Source organism: Genypterus blacodes, unplaced genomic scaffold (genome assembly GCF_046128005.1).
Source record: "Genypterus blacodes isolate CSIRO-AG114 ecotype Tasmania unplaced genomic scaffold, CSIRO-AGI_Gbla_v1 ptg000040l_1, whole genome shotgun sequence".
NCBI classification, from domain to species: Eukaryota; Metazoa; Chordata; class Actinopteri; order Ophidiiformes; family Ophidiidae; genus Genypterus; species Genypterus blacodes.
In genome coordinates, this window is record NW_027466853.1 from 2,411,837 (window position 1) to 2,429,726 (window position 17,890).

A 17,890-nucleotide genomic window follows, 5' to 3' on the forward strand; every position below is an offset into this window, starting at 1 on the left:
TTGAAGTACATTTGAAATTTTTGTGTTTTCGAATTCAATACAATGTACCTAGTCTGCCCGTGTGCATGACGACAACGCTGTTTGCCAGAGAAGTGACTGACACATCTGTACCGAGGAGGAAGCGAGACGTGCCGCTTCATACAGTAATATACGTTTGATATATCATAAACAAAGGTCAAGAATAAAACTACATCATTTAACCATTAATATCGAAGTTTTTTCATATAGATTTGCTTAATTCAAGGTTTTTGTTTCGATATTGTCAGGCTGGTGGCGCATGTTACAGTCCTGTCCACGTGGGGGTGGCGCTGTGTTCTAATGCGTTGCTTACAAGCTGTTACTAAAATGTGAAGAAGAATCTGTTTAGAGCGCGTACGGGACTGTTTGCAGTTAGCTATATTTTATCTCAAATGCTCGAGTTTAATTGTTTGTCTATATTATTGTTTTTGCTTCGGTAGTCATCGGGATTTACGAAGTCATCTACAATCACCCGCAAGCACTGAATTTCCGGTTGCCTCTAAAGAGTCCCAGAAATGGCTGAAAATGTAGGTGAGTGCTCTAGCTAACGTTAGCTGCCTAGCTAACATCAACTCCTTTAGGAGCTACACTTTTGGGCTTTCTGACAGTTTCCAAGACGTCTCAAAACAAGGAATCAGGCGATGAACCACTGCTGTAAATGACGTTCACTCGGTCTGGAGATTACGCAGAGCTGGCCACCTCTTTTAAACTAATCTGGGCGCCTGAATCAAAGCTTAGCCTATCCGAGACGCGGCTCGTTTGGAGACACTGTCGCACAGACTCTCATTCACAAATCTCCTTGTTTACTAGTTTACTTGCATTCTGCCAAATACAGAAGCGATTAAGCCGCGACTTCACAGGCGAGAGGTCGCGGAGGTATTCTGTTTAATCCGGGATATGCATGTGGTTTACCGAGCAGATATAATGAGTAACCCCGCACTAGTTTGTCATTCAGTAGGCGATAACCTGCAGTCTAGCGAACTGAAGGAACCCTGTTTTCAAACTTAAACTAATCATAAATGGCTTATAATGAAGTCCTGCTTCTTGTTTTAGCCGTGACTATTAGGCGGAACGGCTGAGCAGTGGTGATGTTCCGATCGGTGATGTTTTCAGACTTTAGACTACAGTTTGGTGCCTTTTGCTGAAGTTGTAGTCTGTCAAGTTTGTGAAAGACGTTCTTTTGGTAAACAGACCTGAACCTAGAGGGGTGCTCATTAGAGCTGAACCAGTCTCGACCTGTCTTGTTTTGATCAGATAAATTCCTTCTCTGCCTTTGACCATTCTAACTACTTGGGAAAGGTCACACTGAATTGCAAAGGGTCAAGTCAGGGTTTGACCTTGAGGCTGTGAAGAAACAGCCCCACACTTCTGGTTCAGAGATGAAAATGTATTAATATGAATTATTATTATTATTATGATTTAATTGATGGGTTAATTTGTGTTACTTTTGCAGACATTGATGCCCTTTCTCACATTTTGCCAATGGTGTTGATTCCAATTGACACCTGAATTAAAACATGTATTCTTTTATTGTCCATTCCGCACCAAGGTTTATCAAAATCTGTTCAGGGGATTTGTTGAAGAAGAGTTGGAGAGTCATTCTGTTAAACAATTAAAAAATATACCAGTGAGCACTTGCAAAATAGGTCAACAAAGACTGACGATGGTTGCCTGTAATTGTAATTAGCATAACCAGGGACTGTGAAAACAACACTGAGCAGAGGGAGAAAAAGCCTCTTCCATAAGGAGAATAAGCAGCAGCAGGAAGCCTGTTGTGAATGAAAATGTTTCTCATTTTGCACTTTTAAATACTAAGTATAATAGTAAATAATGTCATTCTTAATGTGACTCATCACATCACATATTGTTATTGCATCAGTTCTGATAATAGAAATAGTTCTGTAAAATTGGTTTGACCCCATAATCTGTAGATCTAGTGCAGAAACAACACAGGTTTCATGGATTTGATCTACAGGCTTGTTAATGCATGCCGATAAGAGTGCAGATCTCATTTCGGGTCACTGCTGATGACTGTCACATAATTCCGCCTGTCAACAGAGCAGTCGGTGCCTCTGGGAACTCTGATTCTCTATCTTTAACTGCTTTTATTCCCTTTGTAGTTTTGCCAGAACAAAATGAGACAAAGCATGACAACTCCTCGTCCCCTGGAATGACGGACCAAGAGAAGGAGATGGCAGCGTGTGCATATGAAGCATTTTCTGTAAGCATCTCGTCCCTTCACATGTAAACATGACTGTCAAAGCGATGAGATTCATAAATGACAACATCATTGACCTCCCAGCAATCGCAAATGTGTCTGTCTGGTCGCCAAACACAATGGAGTCCTTGGCATAGTCACACATAGATAAATGGTGTGAGATGTAGTACTGAAGTCCTCCAACACCACACGTAGATGAAGGCCATGCCTGACGTAGCAGCGTACCTGCGTGCTGTCACAGGATGGACAGCTGACTGAAATGTCTGATGCATTTGTTACACTGGATGATCATGATTTGTGTTCCTTCCAGGCTGGGAAGTACAATGAGTCTCTCAAACAGCTCGAGGCTCTGCAAGAGGCGAATAAAGAAGACTACAAGATCTCCATGAATAAAGCGATTGTAGAGTTTTACAGAAGTGGTCAGGCTACCACAGGGACTCTGATGCAGACCCTAATGGCAATGAAGAACCAGGTAATAAAATGCCTTTTGAAGTTTTGGTACTGTCGCTTATGCTTATGCATGTTGTAGACAAAGGGGTGTAGATATTGCTCCCCCCCCCCCTACATTTGGTCACTAGTTAGCAGTTCTGTACACACATCCTTGAATTCACAAATGTCACAATTAAAAGGAGCACATTCTCCCCCTCATTGTTTGTGATTGGCTTTCACCTTCCCTTTAGTTTTGAATGTACAAACCCAGTCTAAATATAGGCTGATAGCAGTCTATCCCAATGCCACCACTGATTGAGTCTGGAACGTCTTAGTTGAAGCTCTTGATCGTGGTGAAAGAATTTGCAATATGGAGACAGCATCCGAGTGTTTCTCTAAGATGGACCTCGCCCCTTACGGAGACATGACAGCAAGGTTAGGTAGCTGTGTTCTGTTAAAGCAAGCAACTGAGATCATATTTGACCAACTGTCTCTGCTATTGACTCTCCCTCATGTGCAGCTATACAACTCTTTACACATCAACACCTCACATCTAAGCCGCTATCACCTTTGTTTGTTGATGCTTTAGTGCTGTATTACCTGTTTGAGCCTAAGACATGATTCATATCCGTTTGTTTTCTTATCCTTTGAAGGTTCACACCACAGGAGAGGATGTGGATGGATTGGATGACGTTGAAAATAGTTTGTTGTACTACAATCAAGCTATCATCCACTATCATATGAGGCAATACTCAGAAGCCATTTCCATAGGAGAGAAACTCTACCAGTTTCTGGAACCCTTTGGTACGTTGTATCGCATTACATATGGAGGCCCAGCAATTTCTTGTGGAAATTTAACAGAAAAAAGTTTTTAGTCTTTTTTTGCAATGTCTTAATGTCCATGGTCCGATAGACATTTGGTTGAATCAATTTTACAGTGTCTTTGACTGAAACCAGGGCTGAAGAAAACAGGATTTATCTGAATTGTGGTCTTCATTTTGAGAATGGTTGGCATTAGCACTCCTACCAGGATACTCTTGGTAGGACTCCTAACAGGAGATTACAAAGCGATTCTATTCAGTGCCTCAAAGTTCCCTTTAAATAGTTGGACAGGAATCTAGCTGTAGTTTCCTCCTTCTGACACATGTGTGTACAATCCAAATCACATTATACCATCTGATCAATACTTTATGCAGTAAAACATTCCCAGGACGACTTCCACCAAAGCTGATACTTGTTTACACGAATCAAAACATCAAATGGCAATCTAGCGGCTGTACATAGTTGAGATGTGTGAATGCCTTGTGAATTGCTAACAAATACTTTGGCCTGGCCCTGATTGTGTGCTTTGTCTGAGCAGAGAAGTTTGCTCAGGGCGTGTGCTTCCTCCTGGTGGACCTCTACCTGCTCACCTTCCAGCCAGAGAAGGCCCTCCATCTGCTGGCTGTGCTGGACAAACTCTCTGTACAAGGAAGCAACAAGAACGGCAAAGTGGAGGTAGAAAAAAAACTACTGCATAACAGAGACATGACACAAACTAACTGAAACTGATTGTTCTAGCTGAAACTGCTGTTTGCTTACAGAACTGTTCAAATAAAGATGGAGCAAACCAGAAGGCAGAGCTAACAGCCATGATTGAAGCAGCCAAATCAAAGATGCACCAGGCAAGAGTTCTCTCTCTCTCTCTCATACTATCTGTTCATATCTGTTCACTTACTCTTCCTTCCGCTCACTAACCCAAACCATTTCCCTTTACAGTACAAAGTCCGAGCCTATATTCAAATGAAATCATCCAAGGCGTGTAAAAGGGAGATCAAATCAGTGATGAACACAGCAGGGAATGTGAGTCTGATGTTCTCTGTCTCTCACCAGAGTTGATGGTTGTAGGTCAGCAATAAACTGACCTGTGGTTTTTGTATTTATTCCTCCCTTTAGTCTTCACCCTCACTCTTTCTAAAGAGCAACTTTGAGTACCTGAGAGGAAACTATCGGAAAGCGGTGAAGCTGCTCAACAGCTCCAACATAGCGGAACATCCTGGGCCCATCAAGACTGGTAAGATCTCTCTCTCTCTCTTTCTCTTTCTCTTTCTCTTTCTCTTTCTCTTTCTCTTTCTCTTTCTCACTCTCACTCTCACTCTCACTCTCTCTCACTAGAACTGTTGATGGACATTTAAGAAATAATTAATAATTAATCTCTCCTCCCAGGATTTCATGTTTTGCTTGGGTTTTTTTTTATCAGAATCCCAGTTTTTGCTGCATATTTTTCCTGAATTTTGCAGATCAGTATTTCCATCTCAAACTTTACTGTATAAATGTTAACAGTTACTCACCATTGTCATAAATTCTCTTTGATGCATTGTACCCCTCCTGATTCTTCTCATCATTCAGGTGAATGTGTTCGCTGTATGTTCTGGAACAATCTGGGCTGCATTCACTTTGCAATGGGGAAACATAACCTTGGCATTTTCTACTTCAAGAAGGCACTGCAAGAGAACGATCACACCTGTGCACAGCTGGGAGACGGCAGCAACGGGCAATGTAAGTGGCACTCCAACGAAATGAACAAAACATTAGAAACGATAGTCCAGTATCAACAGTATAGACCTATCCCACTGCGCCCCTGTCACAGGCACACACAATGTTAATTCCCCCCCAAAAAACCCACTGGTATTACTTCAGTCAGAACATTCACAGTCCATTGCACTCAATACTGTTTACATGTAAGGAATCAGTTGGATTCACCATCTGTACATGGGTTACTAAAAGCTGAATGTCCTCTAGAAGGGGGTCGGATTAAGACATTTACCTGCCAGGATAAATAAATGTATAGTTGCGTCAACGTGTTCTTCTATTGACCGCATTAGGTAACAATACCTATTATATTATAGGCCCTCCCTAATGACGGATATTGGAAATGAGCAGTAGCTATAAATGCTGTGATGCACTGCATAGGAGAATTGTTGTGCAATTCTGTGTATGTAATGCATCTATCCCTATTAAATGACCTTTAAACTTGAATTGAGTAAACAGAAACGACTTGTGTCTGTCCATGTGCAGTTACACAGAATGAACTGTCTTGTGTTTTCTTCTTTTTTTTTCAGCTAAAACTTTTACAGGAATCCCAATGTGTGCTCTACAAGCCAACAAACACTATGAGCTGCTGTATAACTGTGGTATCCAGCTGCTACACATCGGTCGGCCTCTAGCAGCCTTTGAGTGTCTAATGGAGGCGGTGCAGGTTTACCACTCAAACCCTCGGCTGTGGCTGCGATTAGCAGAGTGCTGCATCTCTGCTAACAAGAAGGTATGACTGCTCTGACATCCGTGTGGTGTTTAGGCTGTATTTTTGGTTTAACCCTACTGTTTCATGAGTAGGTTTATACTGTGTTTGTATTTATGCTAAGTTTCTCAACTGTTTTGCCCTTTAAAAAAAACCAATTCCTTCCACATCATGACTTGCCTACAACTCCCAACACTGTGTTCAGTTGTGGATCCAGGAACAGTTTTTATTGAGGAGCACTTAAGCCCTATTTGGCCGGGACTCATGTTTGTAAAGTAATTATTTTCACAGAATGTCTGTAATGTTGTGAATGTCTGTTGATGTTTGAATAGTTTTAGAGTTTGCAGTGTATACAACAAAGATGGGAGTGTCTACTCTATTTATGCACATTTGTCATCAAAACAGCCTCAAAACCCACACAATGTAGGTCAGCTAAAAAATCGCTTATAAGCAGGAGTCCTATGACAAGTGTTTTCTAGAATTGATCTCTCTGCGGTGTCCTTCTAAAACCAGACCAACATGACATACAAGTCCAATGAAGTGAAGAGCTTCTAAAAGTGCCTCTTTCAGTAAAAACTATTTTACTGAAATACAAGGCATGATGGGATATTAATAGTTATCCCCATTTGCATTTGATTGCTATAACCTTAGGCCAGTGGTTCCCAAAGTGGGGGGCGCGACAGAAAAAGTTTGGGAACCACTGCCTTAGGCTATCTTCACGTCAGAATAGGGCTTTAGATTGTAAAACCATTACACAATTCTTGCTTAGTCTTTGTTTTTATGTTCCCAGGGTTCGGAGCAAGAGAGCAAGGGGTTACCTTGTAAAAAGGGTATAGTTCAGTCTATTGTTGGCCAGGGCTACCATCGCAAGATCGTCTTGGTATCACAGTCTACTCAGAACACCATGTACAGGTCAGTGTGGGTTTGATAAAGCCCATTATCAACCATGAGATGAGACGAGATGAGACATTTGCTTGTATCGTTGAAAATACCACAGTCGCTGAAAACGTAACCTGAATCCTAAACGATGCATGAATGATTTGTGTGGCTTTTTAGTGAGGGCCAGTCAGCAGCTATCCCAGTAGCCAGCATGGAGTTTGCCGCCATCTGCCTGAGGAATGCCTTGCTGCTCCTGCCTGAACACCAGCAGCAGGAGAGCAAGACGGAGCACGCCCCCAAGAACTCCAGCCAATCGGGAAGCACAGAGAGCAGCAGTGAGAACAGCGACGCCTGCAGGTCAGACACACACACACACACACGCTTACTTTTGTATAAATAAATGCCACTTGTCAGAGGGAGGTGTGGGTGGGGAATCAATTTCTGTTTTCTGTCTAAAGTTGTGGCCCACACATCTATGCTCAATGAATTACACACAGTAGCTTATTTGATGCAGGAATAATACTGTGTCATATCTGAGGTCACTGTCCTGTAGTCTGCTGACAAGAATAAGTTGACCTGGGAGAAATTTGTTGGTGATTTCTATTTCTGTAATACTTAACTACTGCAGCTGTTCTTACAGGGGACGTTTGTTTGGCATCACTGTCATGCAGACTGTAATGATCATGTGGCTCAGAGTTGGACACTGTTCTGATCAAGGTTGCTTATCTATGTTTTGTAGTGGGAAAGGTCAGGAGGCTGATAAGTTTCTATCTGCAGCTCCATCATCTCCTCTCAGGAAACAAGAGGTAGAGAATCTCAGGTAATGGATTCCCTTTCTTTCTCCTCATGGACCCCTTTCCTTTTGTCTTATCTCTTACCTGTTCCATGTGTGTTTGATGTGCAGGTGCTCCATCTTGGCCTGTAGTGCCTATGTAGCACTTGCACTGGGGGACAATCTAATGGCGTTAAACCACGCTGAAAAACTCCTCCTTCAAACCAAAGTCTCTGGTTCCCTCAAGTAAGTGTTCCCTACCCTGGACCTACATCATGATACGTGCTCTATACACACCCTAATGCCAAACAAGCTGATGGTGTTTCAAATGCAAAGCACAACAGAAAGGAGTGATTTGAAAATTCAAATTCCTCTATGTTTACCTATAAGTATACGACTGAAAACAGGACAATAAACAAGAAATTCATGTTTTCGCTTATCAAGTGTATCGTTTCAAAAAAATAAAATTCTAAATTGTTCTAAATTTGATGCCGGCAACATATTATAGTAAAGTTTGGACGGAGGATTGTTCATCACTGTGGAACAACACTGATGATTGTAGTTATGAAAGTGGAATGTTGTATAACGTGTTTTAATCTGCTTGGGCAGGTGAGGAAACACTCTAGTCTCTGTGCTTTAGGACAGAAGAATAGAACTTCGGTTTTCCGCCTTAATTGCTCATCCAATTGTTATCACCGCAGGTAAAAAAGGGCATTTAAAGAACCGGGGTTATCTGGTGAAACATATGTTATTGTTTATCATCATCATAACGGTCATTGACAGTAAGGTGACTCATTAAAAGAGGATGGAAACAAAATGCTTCTGAGTGAGGGAAGCTGGTCTGGCCTTGTCCACATGTAAGGAATCAGTCTAGTTCTCTTTCCTACTTATCACCCTGTGTTTAACCTTCCCCCCCGCTCTGTTCATTGTGTGTGTGCTAGGTTCCTGGGCTACCTTTATGCAGCAGAAGCTCTTATCTCTCTGGACAGGATCTCTGATGCCATCACACACCTCAACCCAGAGAATGTCACAGATGTTTCAGTGGGAGTGTTAACCAGTGAGCAAGACCAAGGTTTGTAGTCATAAAGAGCAGACCAGAGGCTTTCTGCTCTCATTCTGTTTGTGGCTCAGTATGATTGTAATGTTGACTGTGTTTGTTTCTCAACAGGTTCTGACAAAGGAGACGAGCCTGTGGAGTCCTGTGAGTTATAGAATAATGCTAAGTAATAAATAGTCTTACTCATCAAGAGGGAAGAAAAAGCATTGGCAGTTCTGGTGGCATCACTATAGATAGATAGATGGATGGATGGATGGATGGATGGATCTATCTATCTTTATTATCTGTGCCAGGAGAAATTTACGATGCTTGGAAACACATCCAGATCTCATGAAAGCTGATCATTACCCATAGTATTCTGTAATAATGTGATGAATTACTTGATCGATCAATTTGGCATAGACTTTTGATCCCAAACTGGGAAATTGTTCTGTCACAGCAGCATTACAGTAAAACACGCAAGAATAAATGAAAACCTAACACACACAGTAGTACATAAAAGCACAGTCATAATAAATAAAATAAACTAGTAAAAATGCAAAATATTGATTAAAGGGCAGAAAGGGTCAATGGGACCAAAACAAAGACTATGACAGAGTGTTCTCTATCAGACAGTGGTGAGGAGTTGTAAAGGGACATAGCAGCAGGCAGGAAGGATCTCCTGTATCGGTCTCTTAGAAAAGGAGCTCCGTTGTCTGTCCAGCAGGTGATGGAGAGGATGATCTGGGTTATCCATGATGGATAAGAGTTTGTTTAGTGACCTCTTCTCCATCACAGTCCCGAAAGTATCTGGTTTGCTGCCCATTACAGAGCCAGCCTTCTTAATTAGTTAATTAAGTGTGCTGGTGTCCCTGGCTCCAACACTGCTCCCCCAGCAGGCAACAGTGTTAGATGATATCATTAGTGTAAGTTTGCTAGATGAAATCATTTTCCATTCTGGAGCATTGAAGACAGTGCCTGGTGAGCCCAACCATGGAGAGGGAGGGAAACGACCACAGCAAGAAAAATGACATTTGCACTGACAAGAACAAGAGAAAAAACGGCATTGGACACCCAATTTCTTATGTGTGTTTGGGTGTGTGTGTGTGTGTGTGTGTGTGTGTGCAGCAGGGAAGCAGACCCCCCTTTGTTACCCCAGCAGTGTGACATCAGCACGGGCAATGATGCTCTTCAACCTGGGCAGTGCTTACTGCCTGAGGAGCGAATACGACAAGGCCCGCAAGTGCCTGCAACAGGTGAGCACCGCCATGCACACTGGAAGCTCCTGCCTCATGTCCCTTCATAATGCATTTCCATTTGCAATACATTTTACATGGGAAAAGAGTTGTCATGTTAGAATAATCAGCTCATATCCTGTTTCTGTGATCCTTGTCAGGCTGCGTCCATGGTGAACACAAAGGAGATTCCCCCTGAGGCCATTCTGCTGGGAGTGTACTTGGAGCTGCAGAATGGTGAGAGCGCCCACACTAACAGAAATGTGTATTGATAATCCAAAAAATAATGTTGATTTTACTCTGCACCGTTCAGAAATAAGGGACTCAATATGGCTGTGGTTGTCAGTTGATTCATCTTGTGCAGAATCCTTTTACTGCACATCAGCACCAGTTACAGTTGGTTACAGTTACCTCATCTCATCATGGGAGATAGAATGAGCCACTCCCACTCAACTTTGGCAGCCCATTATCGTAAAATGGTGAAGAATATTTAAAAGAGCAAAGGGAGAACTTTAGATGACACAGTGTAACATAAGGCCAAATGTAAATGTGAACAGTGCCTACGTGTTTTAAATCAGTACTGAAACCCTCCTCCCGGTCTCAAAACCCCAAAACCCAATGGTGCCTCTGAATGAATTCGCCTGATTTAAGTTCCAGGTTCACACCGCTAAAACATTTTGTCTTCCCCGCAGGAAACACCCAGCTCGCCCTGCAGATCATCAAACGCAACCAGCTGCTCCCTAGCTCCGCCCCCAGGGTTTCACCAGATCCCCGCAAGAAATCTCTCCCAACCTTCCCGTCTGTCCCACCCATCCAGCTGCCCTCCTCCTTCACACAAGTACAACGCAAATGAGCCTGTACACCCCCCCTTTTGTTGTTTTGAGGCCTTCGTTCTTGAAGGCTGATTATATGTTTACATTTTGTCCTTTGTGGTTCCTGATCTGTAACTATTTGGCCTTAGGAAAAGCATAAAGCTAAAGTATTTTATGTGCGGGGGCCATTGGCAGGAAATCTTCATCGCAGTTCTCTGGTAGAGGCCTGGGTCTGAGTTTCAGATCATGGGTGTGTAGGCGTCTCAAAGCCTGACCCTCAGCCCATGGCTTTTTAATACTGTTCCAAATCCATACATGCTAATGGTTTCAAGTCTATTATGTACTCATCTTTCTAGTATACTGTTAGTGTTATGTCCTAAGTATTTAAAAAAAGTAACTGTGATATTATTTGCCTCACAAAAGCAAACATTTATTTAAAAATCTTGCTCAAATCTCCCCATGGAAATCTGCTCCACTTGAAGTTGATGTCTCTTAAAGTCCATCACTCATGATGCGTGTGACTGAGGATCATTGTTTCATTCCCTTCTCCAGTGAAATGCATGGATCAGATACTGGGTTGTGCAGTTACAGTTTAGTTTGTGTGGACATGTAGATTGTCCTCCTACAACTATTAGGGCCACTGCTAAAACATTTTAAGAATAAAGTTGTATTTTGAAGAAAAATGTTTGAGAATAAAGTAATAGTGATAGAACCAACCTTTCTTCTCTTGCTTTCACTGAAAATAGGAGCTCCCAATCATCCTGGATCATTGAATCCAGCGTTTCTTATTAAGTTCTCCTGGGGTTTAAGAACAGAAACATCCACATGGGCATTGGCATGAGTTGAGTTTAACTCAGGTGGGGTCAGATGTTAGACCGTAACCAGACCAATGCTGGTTGTCCATATTTACTAACATGAGGCACCAGGGAGCAGAGTGGCGTCTCTAAAATCTGCCTGTTTGGGTTTATGTCAACTCAAGCCAACTTTATTTCTACTGTAGAGCTCAATATCACATAGAATGTTACAGATCAATAAAAACAAATTGCAAAAAAAAAGAAGAATGTTTCAGATCTATCATGCCTGGTCACTGCTACGGCAAAGGTAATGGCGTCTATGATTTACTGTCTTTGAAAAGCAGCTTGCTTCTTTGCAGCCCTAGATTGTAGGCAAAGTGCATGCTGTTGTGCGGAAGAGACATAGTCAGTGTGGTAGACGATGTAAGAATATCACATTTTGGCATGTTGGAGGAGAAAGTGAGCTCAACCAACAGGCTCCCGAGTCATGCCATCATACTCCAGTTAGTGGATAAACTTGCAGATGATGTGGAGCCAACAAGAAGCAAATCCTTGCCATCCCTGCAAAACGTATTCCAACGACTGAACTTCTCCCCTGGCTGCTGGCTCCTTCCAGCGCTCGGCTGCTCAGGGTGCTCAGGGTGCGCTGTCCTTGGTCCTGAAAGCTCTGCTCTGTTAAATGCAATGCTATGTCATATTTCCAAACCAAGAGGCCATTTTGTGTTTGTTTTGTTTTACTTTCCTGACAGGCATTTCCAAAATTGCAGATGTGTACTTGAATGAGCTTGCTGTAGCTCTGGTCATCTACATGAATACCACACTCAACTGAAAACATGCAGCAGAATGTGTGTATCAAACACAATAAGTCCCATGTGTTGATGTTTAGCTGGTTTGATTGTCCTTTATTGACATCATGCTGTAAGAAATGGATTTTTTGAAGCCGATACTGTATGTAGGAATCCAACATGATCTTTTTATTGTCAACATGCAGATATATCCATGTGACTGATCACAACAACAAACATTTGTGACATGAATTCAATACTCTGTGTTGTCATCACATCAGAGAGAAACTATATTTAACAATAATATTCAATCAATCTGGAAAAATGGCACAAAATAAACATTTGTCCTGGCACCAAATCAAAGGGCATCAGTCCACACACTGATCTGTGACACTAAAGGTGGGATGATGTAATGGGATTGGTCTCCATATTCCTCGTCCCTCAACTTCCTTTGGGACTAAGAGGCTGCTGCGTTCCATTCCTCATTCAACACAACCTTGTTGACTTGCTATTACACAGTAAGTGTCATTCCATTTGTCTGAAATGGGTTGAACTTGGTGAGGTCGACCCTCTGAGGTCTGAGGGAACGAGTCCAGAGCAGTCACTCCAGAGGTGTATATGGCCCACAATGCATTGCAGTTATGCGTTTGGTACAAGGAAACACATCCATGGTTAGGTGGCAGAAATACAGGTCAAACCAGCCGCTTACCACTGAAGAAGAAGGTGAAGAAGTTGAGCAAGGTAGGTGTCTACACAAACACACACATATGTATATTTCTATATTATCTACATGTTCGTGTAAGGTCTGAAGAGATGCTTTATAAAGAGCAGTAGAACTCTTAAGACACCTGGAGGTCCAGCTCCAAGTGGCCTCCGTGCACCATGTGCTGCGGTTACGTAATACCAAGGGACTGAGGCGCCTAATGAACCGCGGAAAGGGTTAATGATTCTCCAAATGCATTGTGGGGGTTTGGTGCTGTGCAGGCTGTGGGAGGCGTGTCGCCGTCGCGGCACCATTCAGGAGTATGAAGGAACCCACGGAGTCTTTCTCGCGGCGCACTTGAGTCAGTCGTACCTGAGGACGCTGCCCTCGCTCTGTCCGCTGGGAGCTCTGGCCGTAGTGACCGTAGTGACCGTAATGACCGTAATGACCGTATTAAGCGTGCCAGTGAATCCAGACGCAGCTCACGTGACCGCGGTCCTCCTGCTCTGACCAGTCTGCGGTGTCAGCAGCGCGCCGACAAGCGTCGAGCGGGTTAACAGCGGGAAGAACGGCAGACCGGGACCGATCAGGGTGTAAGTGTTGATATTACTAGCGAGTGCCGTTCTGCTGGAGTGCTGGCGTGTGCCTTGATGCGAGTGTGCGTGTGTGTGTGTGTGCGTGCGTGCTGTGGCTGCAGGCCGGTAACCGTGCTGCATGGGGCTCGTTGGTCAGTGTTGTGAGACGCTCATTGTGTTGGATTGGCTTCATGATGTGTGTGTGTGTGTGTGTGATGTTCGGTACGCTATGTATGTGCAGAACATCCTGGCTGACGCGCTGATGCTGGTGGTGCAGAGTGAACGGAACCGTTACCAGAGAGAGAGAATAGTGACATCACCTCTTATTGTTCTGCTGCTCCGGTGTGACGGGCTGTTAGTCCTGCATGAGTGTGTCCTACGCCTGGAAGTGATTAGAAAGATGAATTAACGGAGCAAACTTAGGTCGTCACGTCGTGATGATGAAGGTGATGATCTGATGATTCAGAGCAGCGGCCTCCTCCTCATCACACTCAGGCACAACACATGCCGGGGGAAAGCTTTGTTGAATGGAGGCCACATGGATAAGAGTGCAGTTGGAATATGCCTTAGACTGTGACACACTACTGTTAAGTGGCAACGTGTGTGTGCCTCTCCTGTACGTTTGTATTTGTTGTCTGTGTTCCTGCCTGTCTGTCTCTGTCTCTGCCTGTCTATCTGTCTGTCTGCCTGCCTGCCCTTCTCTGCTTGCAGTTTGTAAAACATGTCAATTGATTCAAACTGGATGTTTTGAAATGATGTCTATATATTTAAATGTCATTCACAACAAACGCAACAAAGGTGATCTTTGCCTCTCATAATCTGGATGATGTAACCTTCATGTGTGTGTGATTCATACTGAGGATTACTCTGGTATTGAGGTGCACACGGCCTATATTAAGCAATTTATGGTTGAATCCAGTTTATTTATAAAATAAGTAAACTGGTAATGGAAGCGCCCCCTACTGCCCCCCCCCCTCCCCTCTCCATCAGAGTGGACACAGATGGTTCCATCCCTCTGCTACACTGCACTGATGCCTGACCCGTCCTATCTGACACCCAGCTTTAAGAAATATTCACCTTCTTTATTCACCTTTAAGAATCTGATTTAGACAGAGACATGTCCTTCATATTAACATGACATGTTTCCTTTCTGCCTGGTGTGTTTCAGGTCAGAGGGTGGAGGCGTTGTTTCCATACCTGAAACAAAGAAGAACAGGCTTCTTCATTAACATGCTTCTGATTGGAACGTGGCCAAGATGAGTATGGACCGACCCAAACGCAATATCATCAAGAAGAAATATGTAAGTGAACTGAATTTCTATTCCAGGCTGCTTTTATTCAGCAAAAAAACCTTTTTACTTAATAAGGGGAGTAGTTACTGTCCAAACTCAACAAGTCCCTCCCCCTGCTGGAGGTGCTGCTCCATTAAAGCGTGCCACACCGGCCTTTTCACTTTAGTTGCAGCGTGATAATTTCTATGGGCTGTGGAAGATAATTTTGTGTTCTGATTGATTGATTGTAATGTTTGAATGACAGCATTGTTTTGGCATTAAAAGGATCCATGTCTGTGTGTGTGTGTGTGTGTCTGCAGGACATTAGTGATGGGATGCCTTGGTGCGAAGAACGTGTAGTCCGCAAAGTCCTCTTCCTGTCTCTCAAAGAATTCAGAGATGCGCACCGTGCTGCACACAAACACTCACACATGCACACACGAGCGCACACACACCCACGCACAGCAAAGAACTCTGTTTCAGTTGGCCGTAACATACGAACACCATCTAATACGTCTACACAGAAGATCAAGAACACAGCACAGAACGTGCACACACCTCAACTGAGTCAAATCCGCAGGCTACCAAGCACGCACACACAGAAAAACACACACGGTGCACAACACATCTCCAGACAACTGCGCAATCATAAACAGAAGTCTCAGGACACACACTCACCAACACCCAGACAGAAATGTACTCACACGATGCAAACACAATCACATATATGCAGAAGAATTACACACAGGTTAGAGCATGTACACATACGAGAACACGCAAACACATTCCAGAACATGTCTGTGTCGTGTAGAACACTTCGCTCACACAAAACGCACAACACACTTTTACTTCAAAACTCCAAATACACTGAAAGTACAACAGAGACAGCACAACATGGCTCCCTGTGTCCACACACACACGCAGCTCCCACAGCCGGCCCCACCAGGACCCTGAGGTCACAGGCGCCCAGCAGCCTCGACGGTCAGTGCATCACTTCACTCTTCTGATCAGTGTGTGCTCACTGCATGTGATGACCAGATCTTTAAATGTAGTATTCCAAATTTAATATCAATGTATAGATGAGGATATGAGTTTTCAATGTCAGTAACATGACTCATCTCTAAAGGAGCCCTGCTGAATGGCATCAACCGCCGCACGTCTCTCCTGTCAGCCAGCCGGAGGTGGAGCCGCTCCCTACAGCCACGCCCATCACGCTGCCTGGTGAACACTCGCCATGAGAAGGACGATCCTGCCTGTAAGAGGTGAGAGAGAGGAATGGAGAGTTGATGTGTTGATGTGTTGATTATTGTGTGACTGTGTTTTTATCACAGTCATGAAATAATATTGCAAATTATGCAAACGATTGCAAAACATATCTACTTCATGCATTTGCAGGCCAAGGGTGCAAGCACAGAGGAAGTTCGCCCAGTCACCGCTCAACTCTCCATCATCATTGTTGATGGCATCAGAGCAATTTAACCACACCCACAACTTGGCCATGGTCACCTGTCTGAGCAGGCGGCGACCCAAGACTGAAGATTTCCTCTCTTTCCTGTGTTTAAGAGGTAAGCTACACGTGCAGAGTCCAGCTGCACATTTCAATATGAAGAAAATGTACTTAGACCTGCTTTGAAATGAGAATGAGTGGAGACTGTCTGCGTGTCCTTTCACAATGGTCTCCTTGGTGACTGTGGTCCCAGCTGCCTTGACATCATCAACAAGCTCCTGCCGTGTAGTTCTGGGCCGATCCCTCACCTTTCTCCTCATCATCAGTGTTTGGTGAGGCGAGAACTTGCATGGACCCCCTCAGACCGAGGGCCATTGATGGTTATGTTGTGCTTCTTCCATTTTCAAATAATTGCACCAAAAGTTGTCTCCTTCTCACCAAGCTGCTTGCCAAAGGTCTTCCAGCCTCGTGCAGGTCTACAATCTTGTCCCTGACTTCCTTAGACAGCTCTTTGGTCTTTCCCATGGTTGGAATCTGATTGACTATTGCTGTGGACGGGTGTAACCTACATATCCGGTCTGTGGGAGCCAGAGGTTTTACTGATGGTAGGGGATCAAAGACTCGTTTCCCTCAATCCAATGCAAATCAATTTTCTGGATTGTTTTTGGTATTCTGTCAGTGTTACAGTGTTAAAATAGACCTAAATAAAACAAATGGTAGGCCGTTCATTTGTTTTTGTCAGTGGGCAAACTTACTAAATCGCCAAGAGATGAAATGCTCATAACCCCCAATGTGTGCTGTTTGCGATTGAGCAGTTTGCAGATGACAAAGTGGTGAACAAAGCAGCCGTGGTGGTGGGGTTAGGGTGTGTGCAGGCGTATCCTATGGGGAGTGAACTCGAGTGCATTTGAATACACAGAGATATGGTGATACCATCCTGAGGCCCTTTGCTGTCACCTCACATTTCAGCATGATAATCCACAGCTCCATGTTCAAGGATCTGCACACAATTCCTCAAAGCTGAAAATGTCTCCTTCCATGGCCTACATACTCCCCAGACATGTGACCCATTAAACATGTCGGGGATGCTGCGGACCGGCTCGTACCACAGTGTTCCAGTTCCACCGATATCTAACAACTGGGTACAGCTACTGAAGAGAAGTGGGAGGTAATTCCACGTGCTGCAATCAACAATCTGATCAATTCAATGCAAAGGAGATGCATGAAGCAAATTGGTGGATAGTTTCATGGCATCACATGATCAGTTCTTAATGGATCACTTTCCGTTGACTGATTAACATTTATTACCTTTGAAGTCAATCACATCTTTGGAATTGACAAGCGTTGATGTTTTTGTTGGGTGTATTTGACTGACTTCTACTGCCTGTCATATGTAACTGCATAAATTTTGCATCTCCTCCAATTCAAAATGTCCGTACTTGTCAGAGTCGACACATTACATTCGCGGCGGCCCAAAGGTCACGAGCAAGGTCATGGGTGCACTAGTTCACTTATTTCACTGAAGAGCTCAATGTAGCTGCACACACATACATACAAACACATACATGCCATGTCATATATTAATTTCCAATTTTTTCTTAGGTTCAGCAGCATTGCCTAGCAACATGACCTTCTT

The 17,890-nt window shown here is 43.6% G+C and overlaps 1 protein-coding gene across 3 annotated transcripts; it reads left to right on the forward strand.

Moving 5' to 3' along the window:
- The first annotated feature begins 320 nt into the window (after positions 1-320).
- cnot10 (CCR4-NOT transcription complex, subunit 10) lies at positions 321-11,408 on the forward strand. Of its 3 annotated transcripts, none has more exons than XM_076148538.1 (19): positions 321-549; positions 2,139-2,239; positions 2,547-2,708; positions 3,319-3,469; positions 4,026-4,162; positions 4,249-4,329; positions 4,424-4,507; positions 4,601-4,718; positions 5,054-5,203; positions 5,767-5,969; positions 6,736-6,857; positions 7,002-7,181; positions 7,564-7,644; positions 7,729-7,842; positions 8,538-8,668; positions 8,765-8,797; positions 9,764-9,888; positions 10,029-10,104; positions 10,560-11,408. In XM_076148538.1, the coding sequence occupies exons 1-19, from the start codon at positions 534-536 to the stop codon at positions 10,718-10,720; spliced, it is 2,226 nt and encodes a 741-aa protein (XP_076004653.1). In that variant the 5' UTR covers positions 321-533; the 3' UTR covers positions 10,721-11,408. The 3 variants fall into 3 exon arrangements, with proteins under 3 accessions (XP_076004653.1, XP_076004652.1, XP_076004654.1); XM_076148537.1 differs by having other exon boundaries at positions 322-549; positions 9,761-9,888; XM_076148539.1 differs by having other exon boundaries at positions 322-545; positions 9,761-9,888.
- The last annotated feature ends 6,482 nt before the right edge of the window (positions 11,409-17,890 follow it).

Excerpts from the sequence above, each read along its gene's own strand:
- cnot10 (XM_076148537.1), top strand. Across the intron at positions 7,182-7,563 it reads GAGAACAGCGACGCCTGCAG|TGGGAAAGGTCAGGAGGCTG; the intron begins GTCAGACACACA and ends TATGTTTTGTAG. Across the intron at positions 10,105-10,559 it reads GTACTTGGAGCTGCAGAATG|GAAACACCCAGCTCGCCCTG; the intron begins GTGAGAGCGCCC and ends TCTTCCCCGCAG.